The sequence below is a fragment of the Fusarium oxysporum genome, chromosome 8, assembly GCF_000149955.1.
Source record: "Fusarium oxysporum f. sp. lycopersici 4287 chromosome 8, whole genome shotgun sequence".
Lineage (NCBI taxonomy): Eukaryota > Fungi > Ascomycota > Sordariomycetes > Hypocreales > Nectriaceae > Fusarium > Fusarium oxysporum.
Window position 1 is genome coordinate 2,792,230 of NC_030993.1, and position 13,297 is coordinate 2,805,526.

A 13,297-nucleotide genomic window follows, 5' to 3' on the forward strand; every position below is an offset into this window, starting at 1 on the left:
TGCAGTCATTGGAGGACTTGGTTCCTAAACCCCAAGTTGCTATTCCAGCCACTATAGAATCAGCTTTGTCTGTTTGTCGAGCAGCAGCAAAGGAGCCATCCGTGAAGCGTTTTGTCTTCACTTCTTCCTTTTGGGCTGCTGCCTTTCCAGTTCCCGGTGTCGGTGACACCATCACAAACCTTGACACTTGGAACGATGCTGCGGTTCAAGCTGCTTGGGCCCCTCCTCCATATGAATCGGATCGAATTATGCCGGTGTATTTTGCAGCTAAGGTTGAGGCAGAAAAAGCTGTCTGGAAGTTTGTCAAAAATGAGAAGCTCCCCTGGGTAGTCAACTCGGTCAGCCCTTGTGTTATCCTGGGAGACCTCCGAGATGATAAACATCTACGGTCTGTGCCTCCCCAGCTAATTGAACAGCTGTATTTGGGGAATCTTGAAAAGCTGCAAACCCCTGCTAGTAAGTAATATCTCCGTAACTAATACTTGTGACTAATTATGAGAAGTGTATTACAGCCACGTCACCGATGTTGCGATTATCCATGTCGCCGCTGCAATCGACCCCGAAGTACATGGTCGACGCATCCAAGTTCTCGCAGCATCATTTACATGGAATGACTGTCTTGATATCCTACGAAGCGCTTACCCAAATCGCAACTTCGTTGATAACTTTATTTCTGGTGACCCGAAGTTGATATACAACATTGAGAACGATATTGCTCTTGATCTCCTGCAGAAATGGGCCGGGCGTGGTTGGATCAGTTTGGAGGCGAGTGTTACAGAAGTGGTGGATTACTTGATCAATACGAAGAGGCTGGGTGATGAGTAGGCAGGCTTCATCGCAGATACTCATAGATAGTTATCATTGCTTATCTGTGAGCTTATTAATATTAGCCTAATAGGGATATACTATCAGCTGATGATTGGCTTTGGTCCCCGCTGAGTCAGATTCATGTTTAAGAAACGAAGACTAGTCTGACATTCCCTTCTTTTATCTTTGTCATCCTCGTACTTTGGTTTATCAACAATGGAGAATCCTACTACGGAGACCGAAAGGCGATCAGTTGTCCGTAGACAGGTGACGCTAGTTAAAAGAAGAGGCCGCGGCAGATTACCGAAAAGCCAACCAATCACCGAACAACCAAAATTCCAACCCGGAACACTACAATTCATCAACTCTGCTCATCCAGACGAGATCACCAATGCAAATAGTATCAGATTGATAAGATCTCACGCTGCAAAGCTTTCTCGTGCTCTCCAGAAGAAAAAACAGCAAGATGAAGCTCCTCTCGAGGGAGACAAGCCTGAAAATGCTCAAGCTAAGACAGAGTTGAGATCTGTGGTTCACCCAGCAAGCAATAAGCAATACCGAAAGATCATACCTAAAACAAAAGTACATGAACAGACTGGAAATCACCCACCAAGTCCGATACAGTTGATCGGCGGTGCTCGCAGTGCCGCATACACAGGATTTGCAAGACCACTTTCAGATGATGAGCACTATCTTTTTGACTTCTGTACGTCATCCTCCTTTCAACAAACTGAATCAACTAACATGTTGTATCACAGATCTAAATTATGTTATTTCTTACGGATATACTGCATGCTATGCCCAAGACGACGAGCAAAACTTTATTCACTTGATGAGACATATTTGGGTACCAAATGCAATGTCCAAAGTCAGCCTGATGAACGCTGTCTTTCACGTGGCGTGCCGGAACTATGTCACCGTCACAAATAACAGCCTATCCAGCAAGTTTGGGGTAAAAAAACTTCAATATCGACTAATGTGCATCCAAATGGCTAAAGACGCCATCGAGTCGGAGACTGTCGCTACTGACACAACTATCGCATTGTCTATGCTTATGGCCTCTGAAGCAGTGAGCATCCCTTTCTACTTTTCGTTTTTACTTTTTATCTTTGGAAAAAGACTAACTTGATCATCGCAGTTCCTTGAAGGAGATATGAATGCATACTGGAGCCACGGCGCCGGCGTTATGAAAATGGTGCGTGCGCGAGGAGGCGTTGATATGCTGGGAATGTCAGGATTCTTGACTAGAACTGTCTCGGAATCCATCTATCTCACGCAGACCAATATGATAGCCGGGCCAAATGTCTTGGATCCAAAGATAATTGTATCCTGAGGTACAATCTGTAGAATAGCCATCGGATTTCAAAATTCTGTACAAACCTTGGACCGTATTATACAATTCTCCGTGCAAGTCAGTGGCACATTTATGTCTCAGCTCATTGAACGAGTTTCCCAAGTATGCAAATATACGGTATGATAAGTATGAATAACTACATATCAGATAGGCTCTAAGTTCTCTGTGCTGATATAAGCTCTCAGCCACAAATTTCAACTGCAAATAACACATCTATGGAGATAGGCTCAATGATGGCGGTCAGCTCGCGGGATGAGAGACTGGGAAGATTGTAAGAAGGGAGCCTTTGTGACTGTTCGGGACTCGATGCAGGTTTATACATAGGTTGAAGGAAACAGTCTGAGAGTCAGGCGTCATATCTGGTAAAAGTTCACGAGAAGGCTAAAGGGTGTTACTTTAAATTTTCATTTAGCTTGCTTACACAGGAAGTATGTTCTCTTCCATTTACGGGGACTTCTACTTGAATTCAATGAGATGCTCTCAAACTGAGAGGTTGATGAACAAAAGCCTTGTTGTCCTGATTTCAAGAGCTCTCTTTGACATATGACCCGGTGGTGCAAAAGTCGAAAATCAAAAATGGACTCTCGGCGGTTGGTTCATTCTAATAGAGCTCATGACCTGGGCGAGGTTGATCAAATAAAATAGGTGAAATGATGATTGTTACCAGGTGACTTCTACGGGAACTGGCTTTACGAATATCCAGTGCATAGGCTGATATCACCTATCCAGTATCAAGCAACATAGTACGCTCGCCTAAGGATGCTTATTCTTCAGTCAAGGGCCACAACAGATTTTGTCTGATCTGATACTATGGTCCCGCTTGTGTGATTAAAAATTTCATTAGATTTATCAACCAGCGTGGGTTGTTTAGTTAGCCACCCCCCGGCAAAGGACCAAAGGGTAAATATGTATCTTGTCGGGATCCAATATTATGATTCACCGTGGGGGAATGGAGCCTCGCGTGCCTTTTGTAACTGAGGTCTGTGCTTGAAAGCTGGTGTTTATCCTTCAACTTTGCAACTGGTAGGTTTGTGTTTTTGTTTGACATTTTGCCATAATAAATCAGTGAAGGCCCTCAAAATCAGGTTAGATTTTATCTTTATGTTGCTGTCGTTGGTCTAGGTAACATCAGCAGTGTAATGTTACTGTGGTGTGAAAATGCCATTTAGTATCCTTATGAACAGCCTGCTTCCGTATTTTCACAACATAACTCGTCGATGTGAAGCCTGCAAGAGGCTAATAAGTATGCTCGGCCGGATACCCCCAACGTTCAGCAAGACTAACATGAGCGCATCAGGCACTAGAAACATGTAGAGAAATTTGCGGTCCGGGCTAACCTGCACGCGCCCATTCTAACTTCAATTGTGTTATCTGAGGTGATGCACTCGTTTCAGGCAACTCATGTTAGACCATAAGCCTCGATCCTTGAATTCACTTCAGTGCAACCGTCTGATTGCTGTTGCAAAACATTTTAATTCGTACTAGGATGAACGAACTATCATTCATATCAATCTGGGGTGGTGAGTGGGAATACGGATGCAAGTTCAAGACAATCCATTTCTATTCATACTTATCTGATGTTGCTGGGTGACACTTGAGTTTGAATCAATCGAAAAAAAGCATCATAGCATGTATTCGAACAACGAAGATAGGGCAACTGGGAAAATATATACCGTCTATTAGGGCTTAAATTGAATTAGACCTTTGGGTTGATGTTTTCTAAAGCCATCCATGAAGATGTCCATCAAACGAAGAATGTACATCTCCTTCAATGGGTTCATCATCTTCAGAGTCCAAGTTATCAATCCACTCGTGTTCACGAATTGCCCTCTCGGCAACTGGGAACCCATCATCTCCGCGAAGCCAAGTGAATATGTTTCGAGTCACCATTTCAGAATTCTCATCCTCTGAATCATACTCCTCATAATCCACCTCCACTTCCGGGACAGAGCCCTGGAGCACTCCATTCTTCAACCTCGTTGCCATGCTCGGAACTTTAGGACCCTGCTGAACCTTTGTGCCATCGCTGCAGTGCCAAGTAAGATGTGAAAACCTGAGACCGTGGTCCCAGCCACAGAGTATATGTTCGTGAACCTCAATATTTGTATCTTCTATGGCAGTCGAGCCGAATGGTGGGAAGGGAAACAGCGGCGGAATAGTATAATTAATGTCGCGGCAAAGATAAAGTAGTCTGCATTCATCGGCACGTGAGATTGACCGGGTGTCTGTAGCAAACTGAGGGACTGGCATCTGAATAAAGGATATCAGTGTCCCTGTCCACGCAGCTGCTCCAAGATTGATATTCCACCAACCAGCGCGGCCTTCTCGAAGTGCTTTATCGTTACCACCTGTCATAAACGAAAAAAGCCATAAGAAGCCGATATCAGGGTCTCTTCTGATCAGAATTTCCGAAAGGGAATGGGGGTTTTTGATCGTATCAAGAACCGCAAATGAACCCTGCAGCCACATTCCACATAGGTTGCTTGACACTTCAACCTCACAAAATACACTGGTGAGAAGTGCTTTGGTTCCCTTGGCATTGCAGCTGAGTGTCAATAATCTATCGAATTGAACATTGTTTATGCCCGTGAGAGTCGAAGATGTTTGGTGTTGGCGTCTATCCTCTTCCATTTTCTCACCCCAATGGGCGTCTGGGACCGGTAGGGCGATCGACCGGCCGTCATATTTGGAGGCAGGGATCATCAAGGCTCCTGCCAAGGATGCAAGATAGACATCGTCGTCGATACGATGGACGCTACAATATTCGGCAAGATAGCTATATGCTTCTGATAAGGTAGTCGATACATCTGCGGATGCTGAGGTTGTAGACTTTCCCTCTACCGAGATAAGGATGGGAATTTCTGACTCAAGAGATATGGACCAAAGGTGAATGAAGACATCTGCCCTCCTTGTTGGACATTGTCGCACTCCAACCTCTTTCGACAGATAGTAAGGCAGTCCACCACTGAGTAGCGCCTTCGCTGACTGCTCCTAGATTTATGGTCACTGGAGATTTGCTGTTGTGTTTGGGCGGTGATCTGCTGGTGTTCCCATTTGACAAAGAAATGTCATGTCTGGATAGATGGGCGCCAGGGACGAGCTCAGCCCATCTGGCGGAAAGAATATAGGCCCAAGCTTGCAACAGAACAGGTATTTGGCGACTATGCTTTCCAAAGATATCAGGCAGAGTTGCCCTTGAATGTCGATCATCTGCCGTTAGAATCATCTTGGTTGGCTTATCCCAGGCAACGTGGAAAGTTGATTCATCTTTGAAGGGCGGCAAATGATCAACTTCATTGGCTGCAAGCCATGTCGTAGTGGCCTTAATCAAGGCGACGTTTCTGAAGTTTTTGTCGGCCTTGACGTTTTGGGGAAGCCGGGGATGATCAGGGAAGGCGGTTCGCAAGCGCTGAAGGCAATCTCTCCACAAGTCCGTCTCCTCAGAGGATGTCCTACAGAGTGCAGACCACGTCTGGTATCCTTGGGCGAACGCGCGATGAGTGCGTTGCTCGCTAGGGCGGACCGCGTCCTGCATAGGTGAAGATCGCTGGGTACAGCAGATGTCAAATGAATACACAAGAGGATTTTTTTTGTTCAGCGATGCTGAATTCCTGAACAAGTGTTTGGCATTCCGTCGTTATGTAATCGAGCACAGACCGCCAGGGGTTTGTAACAGCTACGAGTTTTCGAGATGCCTATGGCTTATCAACGTTTCTCACCTGAACCTCCTGGCCGAAACGATGTGAGTTGCTCTTGTAAGGGCACATAATCAGCGTGCCTTTTGTAGCTCAGAAATAGGGGTTAGTATGGCTGACGTGTATGGTGTATTTTAAAATCGAGATAGATAATGTTACTGTTAACCTTGCCTGATCGCCCAATGCATAGACCAATAGTAATGCATCGTGCATGCATGAACGAGCCACAAGTTATACATATATCTAACAGTTGTTATATCAATATATTTATCATTACGTACTTGAAATGATTCTCGCTATTATATTTACTTATGATGTACTTTACTTTGTTGTGTCTATGTATATATTGCCTTGCAAAAGCTTGACAGAGCCCAAACAGTGCTTTGGACTCATGGTACATCTGGATCGTATCCCACTACCACACCATCTACCCATCGCAGTCTGGAGAGAAGCGGTATGGGCCCTGCTTCATCTGTTACCCGATGGCAGGGCCCTTGCTTTTGCGCCATTGATATAGATCTGATCGTCACGTAGTCTCTCCTATCAAGATTTTGTACTATATGCCTTGGCCCTAGCAGAATATTCTGCCGCGGCCCCTGAATACGCCAGCCTTGGCGTTGGTATCACGTGGGATGGAACCACTACTATCCATCAATATGATATCTTGAAAGCTGGTGGAGCAGAAGCTCTCAATACTTCGAGAGCTGCTTTGAATACATTTCCAGAGCGTTTGACAACTGATTACCTCAATGGTGGCCATAGTCAGTCAGGCGCCGTTTAATGAGGTGTCCGAACTTCTCGGTGAGAATAACGGGAGGTTCAAGGATCTAGTCAAGGGCCATCTAGGAACTCTGCTGTTCGCTCCACCCAGAGATGGATTCTCGCTGCCAGCTACATCGATTACTACCTGGGTTGGTAAATATTTGGACCACGTCTATGCGCAGTTCAAGCTTAGTGACTGGCTTACTCTTTTGGGCATCGACCGAGTCACTCTCTTTAACCAGGTTGAGGTTGAGGGATCTCAAAGCGTCAGCAGCTTTCTCTTCAATTCCGAAAAACATATTGTCCAGCCTGACTGGATGAACATATGGTCTGTGGCTGCTCTCAAACAAATTGTTTACCCCCGTGAGAGGCTTTGGAAGGGACCTATGCTTGTTATTCATGGTGACAAAGATCCAGCGGTGCACTGCAACGCATCATTGGCTACTTCAAAGGCTACTTACGAGAAGTATCCTGGTGATCTGGAGGTCTTGGGTATTCCTGGAGTTGGTCACTTTCCTGGTATGTATGCAACTCGGTCGATTTGGATGGATTGGATTGAGGATCGGTTCGAGAGACGCAAGGTCCACAAGCAGGGCTGTTTTCAGTCCAAGATCGACCGGTTTCTACCTGACGATCATTATCAGCATGATTCAAACTCCTTCCCTTTGTGGGCTGGCAAGTCCGAATGGGCTTATGAGCTTCCCCAGGGTCATTAGTCTCACTGTTAATTGAAAGGAGACAGGAACTCATATTGGGATTCTAAGAGACTAAAGCTTCTATGAAAGGGAATGAGGTTAGTAGTAAGTGCTCCGAGTAGTAGCAAGAGACATGTGAAGTGAGTCTCATCATCAGCCGATGGCGGAACACTAGTCAAATCTCGTTATGATGTTGATTAGAACGGCTAACCTTAATGACATTCATTGATTCGATGCGCTGTATAAGGACAGAATTGATATGCTGTAGCACTTCCGAGTCAATATATTATCGTTCTGCAAGTTATGAGGGGAATTGCAAGCCTAAATATCAAGCCTTTTGTAGCTAATATGGGGTTTGTCATGGACACTCGCTGACAAAGTTCAATCCTCTCCACATGCAAAAGTATTTTCAAGCTGGTTCCCTTCCCCATCTCTGGAGCCATCGAGGTCAAGGTGGGGACAGTCTCTGGGATCTTCATAAAAGGTGCTACCAAATTCTTTGATCTTGTCACAGCGCTCTTCCATCGCCAATGCATTGCCGATTCTTCCAAGGCCTTCCCTTCGGGACCGTGAAAATGTTGTGTATATGACCCAGACACCACCATCAGCTGGGACGCCCGCGAATAGGCGGGGTGAGTCAAGAGCTTTCTCCGCAGTCTCGTCAAGAATTTCCTGCCAAGGATTACTATACCATTTGGCTCCCAAGAATCGCATTTTGTTGCAGTATGCTTCTTCCTTTTCAGGATCATCTGACATGTTGGCCCTTTGGAATCGGTCAAGACCCAGAAACTCAAGTTCGACAAGCGAACAGAGATGTCTGAGATAGCCCCCTTTTGCAGGCCAACCGGTAGTTGTGCCGCCAATATAGTCACCGAAGCCAACTCATGGAAAGACTGTCACTCCAAAGGATCCATACACGTTTCCACCCAATATTCTGGGCATTTTGGGTATTTTAGCCACTGATGTAGAGTTGGTAGGACTTTGATTGGCCAGATGAGAGTTGCAGGATAAATAGAAAAGAAGACCAATGCGGATGAAAGTGAGTGAAGACATTAGATTGCTTGTTGAAAAGAATTGTTGCGAAGGTTCGGTAATTTAACTGCAAAGATAATTGCTGATGCCTGGAGGGATGACTGAGGTTATGTGACTGCCTGGGGAATAGTTGATATTCCGTTCCTATGGCCGACACACAACAGGTATCTCAGTTACCTTCGTCCCAAGAAGCTACTCTACCCTACCAAGCACAATTGACCAGCATGACTCGTATTAAATAATGTCTTGCATGTGGTGGGATCAATGATACCAGCCTCCTGCAACATCAACCCTTCGACCAGCTAGGTAGAAGGTGCTGGCTTCAGTTATACGGCCAACAGATTCTTATTTCCTTGTCACTTCGGCATACAATTCATCATAAAATGGCTCGTCCATAAATACAGACCATGGCTAAGAATAGACTGTGTCAAAATCTTCTGTTGGTTGGGAATCATCAGAGAGCTCAACAAATCAGATTCATGCATCAGGCTCTCGTTCCCAAGCAGTGTTGGTTCATGTCTGTGCTTAATGCGACAGCCAACATCATATGATTCTTCCCATTTATGAGTCCGAGTGGGGGTACCAATTTGTTCCAGCGATCGCACTTCTTCTGCTCATCTTTCTCCGTAGGTACTTCGTACGAAGGCCATCGCTCCGAATATTAGGCAGACGTCTTTCGAGTCGGTAATGATTGTCCGAGCGGGCCTTGAGATTTTTGCGAACTCTACTCGTAATCTGATTTCAAGTTGAGCGCAGTTCTTCCATGCCCTCACCGGACTACCTAAGTTCGGGACATCCGGGACCAGAGTTGTGTTATTTCTTTCATTCTGACATGACTGAGTGCGGTGGGTAAGGATGTGCTGGGGTCTTAGTGTGTTAGTTGTGATTTTAATGTAAACCTATCTTGTTTCAAGATTCTTGCAGTCGGAGTGAATTATATCTATCAAGTTGTATAACTTTGTATCGCTATTCATAGTCAACGATGTCCTAATCAATATTACACAGAAATGTCATTCTTCCTACAGATTGACTAACCATCTCCAACAATTACAGCCTTTTCAACCACGTAGATGCATGTTCAACCCTCAATGTCCACTTCAACAGGTATCAGCAGCAGACCGCGCAGTAGTGGCCAGGCTGCATGTGAATTAGCCTATATCCTCGCCGTTCATACCAATCCTGGTTATTTGACTAGAACGTGTCAGCTCTGTAGATTGCCATCATTCACAACGACCCAGACTTACACCCAGCTCCTTTCCGTTTTTTTCTCGGTACAACTTCTTCTGCATCTCCTTCTCAGCGGTATCAAGTGCGAGGGTTTGGGCACATAGCGGTTCCTCAGTTGCCATTGACTCGACGATGTCCATGGCTGCTCGCCCGATGCCTTTGCTTCGAAGTGCTTTTGAGACGTAGAAGGTCTTGATCCAGTAGACGCCTTCTTTGGGAAGGTCGAGGACAAAGTTTCCTGTTTTCTCGTTTCTGTCATCAAGTGAGATGTGGCCCACGGGATAGAACTTTGTATGGGTCGGTTTTCGGGGTTTGGCTCTGAGGCTTTCGGCTGTGTCTACCAATGGTGCCTTGTCCTGAGAGATGTCAGACATAGCAATTACAAAGGAGTATCAGAGGCATACTTCAGGGTACGCATCTAAGTGTAGTTGAAGTGTTTCGCGAGTTTCGGGGTCATCTGATCGCAGTGTCTAGTCAAAGTTAAAACTTGGCTGTTGTGAATTGACTTGAGGAAACCCACGATCCAAAAGATGGACTTCTGACCCGAGACTTGTCTCTCCTTCCATCCTTCAACTAAATGCTTATCCCAACCGCATTGCACTCGTTGCTCATAAATTCGGTTGACATGCTCTGGAGAGTTGGGGTCCCAAGGGACTAGGACGAGCTGATCTTGACGAGTTGCTGACGGCATAGCTGATTCGCTTTTGTATCTAAAACTCAATCTTCTATCGCATCAAGAATATGATAATTAGAGTTGAAGAAAAAAAATCTCGAAAATATAGAGATAATTATTGAGGCTTCAATAAATTATCTGTCATACACGGTAATGAGTCATTGGAGGGCGCGGAATACGAGTTTGTCCGAGACAATTGGTGCGATTTCGTCGCTAAATGACGCGCCCCCGGAGTTGGACATTTCGCCCCGGACTGCCTTTCTTGTTCAAGGCAACGAGACCTATCAGAACTTTTGTGTACTACAAGCTCAGTTGAGTCCTTTCAGGCCTTAAAATCGATAGCTTGCCATTGTATAAGTTTCAATAGCCGAGTCAGTTCAGTGGTTTCACTTACTGAACCTGAGTATCTGTCTTCCCCACGCTCATGTGATTAGCTTCTCGACAAATTTTTAAACTTCCATATAGTAGCTGTGCTCAGAAGATTATAGTAAATTCAATTAATACATAATTCCTTCATTGATTCAAATGAATGCTTTTCGCGTAAACATATAATACTGACCGCCAGCTCCGGTTACCATCACGGCAATCGGGGGGATACACAGCTTTACAGGGTAAGACGTTGAGTGACATGCATCTCTTGAGATTACCTGGGCCCGAGGTCGGTTTGCTGAGACCCTGGGATGGAATTCTTCGACAGTTGGAATTGTCCAAACGGGTATCTGTATGTTCCTTCGTGGATCATCGTGTGTCAATCTCCGCAGGCATATGAGGGCATCTAACCAGATATAAGGTCTGTAGAAAGCTCGTCTTTGCATTTCATGAATTATGCACCCTTAGGGTCTCTCACCGTTCACCAGTAAAAGTTACAGGATTTTGAATTGTCGCATACCACTCCGATTCCCAAATTCCTCTTGAGCTATGAAAGGGTTTGGAAAGCTCTTAAGTTTCTGTACCAATCTCATGAATCATTCTATATCCCCTCTATTAAATCCACTATGGTATACCCGGCACGCGCCCCCAAACCCATTTGCTAAAGAATACAAATTATAGAGAAACTGCGCTTCCTAGTGTATAATCATCAACTGTCTGTCAAGCTCATGATCTCTTTCCATATTTGCTTTGCAGATTGCACTCCTTCCAAGTCGAACCAGCTCAACAACAAAGTCATTGATGAGCTTCATATGTGAGACTTCGCAAGTAGTCAGTCGCCGCACCGGAAGATTGTTGATTAGATCAGCGGCTGCTTTGAGAAGCTCAAGGTCTTGCTCAGCTCGTTCGTGAAGCGGATACATTAGGATGTTGAAGAAGAGAGTGATCATGGCTGCTGTGGGATAGAAGACAATAATCCTACATAAGAATTAGTTACTGAGCTGGATTCGATTTGCGCCAACTTTTCTTACCAGAATGCTTCACCAGCGACTCCACACATCGCTGCGCGCAAGTACACAAGTGTCGAACGACTAGCTTCCAGCGCAAGAGCATTACTCGACTCAACCCCAGGGACCCATTCCGGCTGGTCGTTAGGGTTTCCGGGATCAGGCTCCATGCACCTGCCACTTGCTCGATGGATTGCAATCATCAGATGATGATAGTCCAAATGCAGAGTGATATGTCTCATACTGCGTGGAAGATGCATCCCTTGAACAGCGACTTGGGACTCGTCGGTGATTGAGAGTGCAGGACGGAATGAAGGGGGTACGGATTGCCTCCAGGCTTCGAGCTCTTCGTCAAGCTCTCGGATGTCGCAAAGTAGCTGGGCATGAGACTTCTTAGCGGCCTGAGCCGAATATAGCAGACGACTAGTTTTGTCTTTGAGTTGGCTCAGGCGAGGGTCGCCCGGAAGGTGAGGCATGAGACTCTCTTCTTCGAAGGAAACTTGGGGGAGGCTTTCGTTGAGTTTGGGAAGGTATTCATAGCATTCGAAATAGGTCTCTGGAAGGGTGAGATCGCAATAGTCGTCGGACATGAGTGGCGGTTGACCTGTCCGTAGAGCAATATCTTTATCGAAGATATAGCATAGCCAGAATAGCATGCGAATTTGGCGCCGTTCCCTCTCTGAGCGTGTAACTTGCGAGCTTCGTGGTTTACTTGATATGTACGTATGGCCGCCAAGGGTGAAAACCATGCGGCAAGCAATGGCATGGAACATGGCACCGGACCGAAGGCGTCCAGAGAATATCTCATGCATGTTCTGATCGTTTGTCAGTTCTGTTGGGGTCCAATGTTCAGATCAAGTCCTTACCAGCATGAAGACTATTTGAAGGTTGTTGATACTAGCTATTTCCAGGACGTCTGTGAGTAGATAACGTGCCTTTGTGGCACATAAGTCTGGGTCGATACTTGCTGTATCTGCAAATGTGTCTTGGAAGAGTACTATCGTTGAAAGAAAAGCCAAAACACCAACCTTGGCACTGAGATGCTCCAAAGAAGGGACATCACCTGTGTAAGGCTGATACGCTAGTTCGATGGTATCCTTGAACAGAACCCGTTCCACGACGGGAAACACCAAACTGAAAGAGGAATGGATAAACGCATCGAAAGCTTTCTCTGTGGTACTTCTTTCAGGAAGTTCGTACAAGTCGCGTTGGTCATGGTAAACGTGAGGTGCAGGCGATTTGGAAGGGTTGGAGTGGTCTGTGGCGCCCGGATTAAGAATAACTTCGTGACCAGTCTTTGAAATTATCCATTGTCTTCCCTCTTCTGAAAGCAGAGGTAGTCCGTTATGCTGACTGATGTGGCCAAAGTGGCAGCCACCATAATGGAGTTGTCCATAGGAAACAGAGCTGGTGAAGCCGCCAGCAGGAGATGGGGCTTGAGATATAAACGGAGATCCTTGGGATACGCTTGCAGATCTCGAATCTGTAGCTCTCAAAAAGGAAGAAGATGGCCGGTTGAATGACAACTTTTGAGGGGTATCGTTGGTTGAGTCTCCAGCACCAGGGTCTGAACTCTTGTGGGGATCAGAGACTAGTGACCTTGGAGTCAATGGTTTGGTTGCACTCCTCCCCGAAGGTTCTTCTGATTAGAAAGTGTCTGAGAAAGAGCATCCTCA

General features: G+C 45.7%; 7 protein-coding genes across 7 annotated transcripts in view; 3 read left to right on the forward strand and 4 right to left on the reverse strand.

The window, feature by feature from the left end:
* The window catches only part of FOXG_03537 (uncharacterized protein), a gene marked incomplete at both ends in the record, with an annotated part of 1,198 nt that extends 373 nt beyond the window's left edge, over window positions 1–825 (forward strand). Inside the window, 2 exons of the mRNA XM_018381309.1 lie at window positions 1–456; window positions 503–825. Coding sequence (XP_018237765.1) covers window positions 1–456; window positions 503–825 — 779 coding nt within the window. The remainder of the gene's footprint in view (window positions 457–502) is intronic.
* Window positions 826–1,003: 178 nt separating this feature from the next.
* FOXG_18579 (uncharacterized protein) lies at window positions 1,004–2,242 on the forward strand. The gene is made up of 3 exons (XM_018398708.1): window positions 1,004–1,513; window positions 1,566–1,876; window positions 1,946–2,242. The coding sequence occupies exons 1-3, from the start codon at window positions 1,024–1,026 to the stop codon at window positions 2,138–2,140; spliced, it is 996 nt and encodes a 331-aa protein (XP_018237766.1). The 5' UTR covers window positions 1,004–1,023; the 3' UTR covers window positions 2,141–2,242.
* Window positions 2,243–3,880: 1,638 nt separating this feature from the next.
* FOXG_18580 (uncharacterized protein) lies at window positions 3,881–5,696 on the reverse strand (the record flags this gene model as incomplete). Its single annotated transcript, XM_018398709.1, has 2 exons — window positions 3,881–5,022; window positions 5,090–5,696. 2 exons carry the CDS (start codon window positions 5,694–5,696, stop codon window positions 3,881–3,883), a joined length of 1,749 nt encoding a protein of 582 aa, XP_018237767.1.
* Window positions 5,697–6,605: 909 nt separating this feature from the next.
* Window positions 6,606–7,334, forward strand: FOXG_03538 (uncharacterized protein; the record flags this gene model as incomplete). Its single annotated transcript, XM_018381310.1, has 1 exon — window positions 6,606–7,334. The coding sequence occupies one exon, from the start codon at window positions 6,606–6,608 to the stop codon at window positions 7,332–7,334; it is 729 nt and encodes a 242-aa protein (XP_018237768.1).
* Window positions 7,335–7,567: 233 nt separating this feature from the next.
* FOXG_18581 (uncharacterized protein) lies at window positions 7,568–8,365 on the reverse strand. Its single transcript, XM_018398710.1, has one exon. It carries the CDS (start codon window positions 8,060–8,062, stop codon window positions 7,592–7,594), a length of 471 nt encoding a protein of 156 aa, XP_018237769.1. The 5' UTR covers window positions 8,063–8,365; the 3' UTR covers window positions 7,568–7,591.
* A 1,087-nt stretch (window positions 8,366–9,452) lies between these two features.
* Window positions 9,453–10,345, reverse strand: FOXG_03539 (uncharacterized protein; the record flags this gene model as incomplete). The annotated part of the gene is made up of 4 exons (XM_018381311.1): window positions 10,093–10,345; window positions 9,977–10,042; window positions 9,590–9,928; window positions 9,453–9,536 (listed from the first exon to the last, which is right to left on the reverse strand). The coding sequence occupies exons 1-4, from the start codon at window positions 10,261–10,263 to the stop codon at window positions 9,453–9,455; spliced, it is 660 nt and encodes a 219-aa protein (XP_018237770.1). The 5' UTR covers window positions 10,264–10,345.
* A 786-nt stretch (window positions 10,346–11,131) lies between these two features.
* On the reverse strand, window positions 11,132–13,292 carry FOXG_03540 (uncharacterized protein; the record flags this gene model as incomplete). Its single annotated transcript, XM_018381312.1, has 4 exons — window positions 11,132–11,592; window positions 11,646–12,436; window positions 12,488–13,195; window positions 13,221–13,292. The coding sequence occupies 4 exons, from the start codon at window positions 13,290–13,292 to the stop codon at window positions 11,310–11,312; spliced, it is 1,854 nt and encodes a 617-aa protein (XP_018237771.1). The 3' UTR covers window positions 11,132–11,309.
* Window positions 13,293–13,297: the final 5 nt, after the last annotated feature.